General features: G+C 38.6%; 1 protein-coding gene across 1 annotated transcript; it reads left to right on the top strand.

Annotated features, from left to right (window-relative positions):
• Nucleotides 1–2,658: 2,658 nt before the first annotated feature.
• Nucleotides 2,659–3,819, top strand: LOC114736511 (NAC domain-containing protein 87-like). The gene is given in 5 exon segments (XM_028924359.1): nucleotides 2,659–2,913; nucleotides 3,037–3,150; nucleotides 3,153–3,316; nucleotides 3,558–3,614; nucleotides 3,616–3,819. Coding segments are annotated over 5 exon segments (726 nt in total). The 5' UTR covers nucleotides 2,659–2,726.
• Nucleotides 3,820–4,224: the final 405 nt, after the last annotated feature.

The raw sequence follows: 4,224 nt of genomic DNA, 5'->3' as shown, positions 1-4,224 counted from the left end.
CTAAATTGAATCAGCCCAGGAGGGGTCCACGCGTTTCAATTATTATTATTATATATATTTGCCTCTGGGATTATCTTAATTATTTATTGGATGAAATCCCAGCACAGACTACCAATGATTGGCCATCAAAACTAAACTTTCAACATGATAACTTTATTAACTTCTTTTTTGAAAAAATGATAGTAATACATAATAATTTTAACGGAATATATTCGGTGGGGGTCGTGGAGGTTGGGTTGAATTTAACTTGTCTGCGAGAACAGGAGAGAAAATTGGATTATGAGCCTCTCGGCCTAATGCGTAAGAGTTTAATTGTTACATACGCTTAATTAAACCCTTTTTGGACTTCAGTCTAAATTAAATTAATCATCGTCTTACCTCATTAACTTATCTCCAGCAATGCCAACAAAAACCTTGTCCCGTGTAAGTTTTAAATTGCTACATGCATCCATATATTCATATATGATTCCCTAGCTGTTTACTTCTTATTAATCAATAATCATATATGTATATATCATAATTAATCAAATAAAATTTACTGTCCTCCTACAAGTACTGCAGGTTCACTGTTTTCCTATCAGTGTTTCTTTTTTAAATTATTTGCAGAATATCAATATAAAATCTAAAGGTCATCTGGTGGCCAAAAATGTCCAATAGACGTGGTGTGGTCGTTAATTATCCTGTAAAGTAGAAATGCTGAAATTGAATCACGCACAAACACATTAAAGGTACAATGTTTGACTCATGTGATGTTGCTATGAAGTTGTAGTGAATTTTCCATTAATGAATTTGTCGGGGCCAGCATCCATTGAATTGAACAAAAAAAAAAAAAAAGAAGGCAGACATGAAAAAGAAATATTTTGCAGTATTCTTGAATCATATCAATGAAGAACATTTAATTGGAAAGGCACTTATTATTTAATTTTTATATATCCATATCTATCTTTTGTGACTTGAGGGACTGATTGATTTGGAAGTTGGAAGAATCATCAGTATGCTTCAGCACAGCTGGTAATTCACTTTCACGATGTTCTTCGTATAATATCCTAAAATGATTATGACATCGGCAGTGAAATATTCCACATATATGTTTTGCAGCACATGTTAATATACAATTCTTTCAAAGGAAGGCAGGTGCAGGTTCATTGATCCTGCGACGCAGGTTTACCTCCAAAGTAAAGCGTTCTAGATTAAGTCTTGTGAGAGGGAAAACGTATTGAGTTATTCTTAAAAAAAATAAATAAATAAATTAGGAAATATATACTCGTAGTAATAAGTATTTATTACAGTGGGCGACAGATCACTTGTGAAAAATAGAATCTTCTTTTAAGATGCTGAAGAGCTGTGAATTCAGAAAGTAACATTATGATTAATTAGAATATATGGAAAAAGTCACGCATTCTAGAGGTGAGCAAAATTCAGACATTTTAAAGGAAAGTTCATAGAAATACAAATTACGTACTCCTTCTGTCTTTAATATAGAAAAATTGATGTTAGTCTTGTATATAAACTTATTTCACATGTTTATTGATTTTTCTCAAATTAATCCTACTGATATTCCCTAAACAATATAATAATTAAGTAGAAGAGAAAGGGAGATAATCAAGAAAGAGGAGTACGGTATTTAAAAAAACAAATTATATGAATTAATTTAAATAACATATTTAATCTATTCAAATTAGTTAATTAGATCCTATATTAAGAATAGGAAGAGTAAAATATTTTCTAGCTTCTTCCTTGCCTTATCAGCTTTGACTTGAGGGTGTGAATGATCGTACGTGAAATCACATATATTCGCTTCAACAGGCACTCCTTTTCCTTTAATGTGCCCTCTTACTTTCTCCATACCGTGAGCCACTGTTGCCATATGAGTATTCCTAAAGACATTTTCATCACCTGTTAATTAAGCCACTCTTTTTATTTTTTTGCCAACGATTAATTAAACCGCTCATGTGCAAACTCTTCTATTGTTTCTGCATACTCCATTTTAATTTCCCTTTATTCTTCAGTCGTATTAATTGGGAATTTATGAGGCGAATTTAGCATATCCCCCCCGCACAGAAATTAATATTTTTAACGATTACCAAGTTATATATTCAGTCGAAGACGATTATGATAATAATAATAAAAATTATATATTCGGTTAGTGATCGCAAAGAATTGGATTCCGAATACTGATATACATACATTTTCTCTTGACTTGACTAAGCTTGGAACCGGGCACGAAACCATCCAAAAATGTTAGGTTGAGGGTGGGGGTAAAGTCGTAATTAAATATTTTAAAGGAGAAAGAAAATGAAGGGAGGGTTGGAGAAGCGGGTCATGAGAAGGCTGCTTAGAATAATTTAGCATTATGTGTAATTTTCGGGGTGATTTTGAGAGGGTAGATGTATAAATAATGGACGATACGACATACGTCATACGAATAAAATACACGTATCCGAACAAAATACCCATTGTAGGCTTCCCCAGAAAGTTCCTTGCCCTCCACGGATCTTTCCGATTATGAGCTGTGTTCCTCTACTCTCTACTCCTTCAACTATTTAACCCCTCCGTATCCCACTCTTTTCCCTCTCTTCATAATTACCACCTCCATAACCCCTCTCTTTCCTCTCTTCCTTTCCCTTCTGCTATCATTATTCTTAATTTCCCAGTAAACTATAGAGATACAATCTTCTGTATATATTATACATAGAACTACGCATATTTGGATTTTAGTTTGATCGATGCAAGAGCCGATCATGGTCGACAAAGGAGAGGAGGCCCTGGATTTGCCTCCGGGTTTCAGATTTCATCCCACGGACGAGGAGATCATCACTTGCTACCTTACGGAGAAGGTCTTGAATAGCAGTTTCAGTGCAACTGCTATTGGTGAAGCTGATCTGAACAAGTGCGAACCTTGGGATCTCCCTAGTAAGTTTCTCCTTATCCCCATATATATCTCGTGATTGATTTGACTAATGAACCTTGGTGCCAGTAATTTGATGATGAATCGACTGGGGACTTAATATGATGCGTGTGGAATGGGTTGTGCAGAGAGAGCGAGGATGGGGGAGAAAGAGTGGTACTTCTTCTGTCAAAGAGACAGGAAGTATCCGACGGGGACGAGGACGAATAGGGCGACGGATTCTGGGTACTGGAAGGCCACCGGAAAGATAAGGAGATTTACAGAGGCAAAGGGAACCTCGTGGGGATGAAGAAGACCCTCGTCTTCTACGGAGGGAGAGCTCCTAAAGGCGAGAAGACTGGCTGGGTTATGCATGAGTTCCGATTGGAAGGAAAATTCGCCGCTTATAACCTTCCCAAGGCCGCTAAGGTATCTCATCACCAAAACATGACCCATACACAGATCCAATTTAATTTTATCATGAAATTGATCATCATCAATAGTATCACCGTTCCTTTACCTTTTTTGCCCTTTTCCCCCTCTTCTGTGTATGTGGTTTGAAGGTTCCTTTCACATTCTCCTTTAATCATCATGGCTTTTGCTTAATTGGGTTTAATTGGCATAAGGAGAGAATCTTACAGTTTGGGTGATGATGATAATATTGGTGCAGGATGAATGGGTGGTGTGCAAGATTTTCCACAAGAACACAGACGTCAAAAGCCCCCCTTATTCCTGAGCTTCTAAGGATCAACTCTTTCGGAGACCATCTGCCGGATTTCTCTCCGTCGCTCCCGCCTCTCATGGATCCAGCTTGCTTCAGTAACGCCGAACCCTGGCTACAGTGGCGGCGATGGATTCAAGGTGGCCAACCAGCAGCCGTCATGGGACGGTTATTATCTCTCCAACTTCGCCTGCAACGACCATCTCAGTAATCAGACGGCGTTGGTGAAGGCAGAAGAAGACTGCAGAAACTACGAGATGATCCCCGCTTATCCTCCCTCGCAACCTCGGATAGGAGTCATCCAGAATCCCAGTATGTGCCTTCAGCAGAATGTTTGTGTCAGATTTCAGGAACAGAGATGTCGGAGGGGTTGTGAAGAATGAAAACGTGTCGTGGGGAATGGATAAAACAGTGCAATATGGAGCATTCGATGGCGAGTGTGTCGCGGGATACCGGGCTTAGCAGTGACAGGAACGCCGAAACTTCATCGGCGGTGTCCGTGAGGCGAGACATCACCGGAAGGAATAAGACAGTGTACGAGGATGATTTCATCCAGACTCCATCACTTGGTCCCCTTCCAGATTTGGATTGCCTCTGGGATGACTACTGACCGCAA

This window comes from Neltuma alba, unplaced genomic scaffold (genome assembly GCF_004799145.2).
Source record: "Neltuma alba isolate B1F8T4 unplaced genomic scaffold, ASM479914v2 tig00013341_pilon, whole genome shotgun sequence".
Classification (NCBI taxonomy): domain Eukaryota; kingdom Viridiplantae; phylum Streptophyta; class Magnoliopsida; order Fabales; family Fabaceae; genus Neltuma; species Neltuma alba.
Note: the sequence above shows the minus strand (reverse complement) of the source record. Positions and strands in the feature narration are given on the sequence as shown.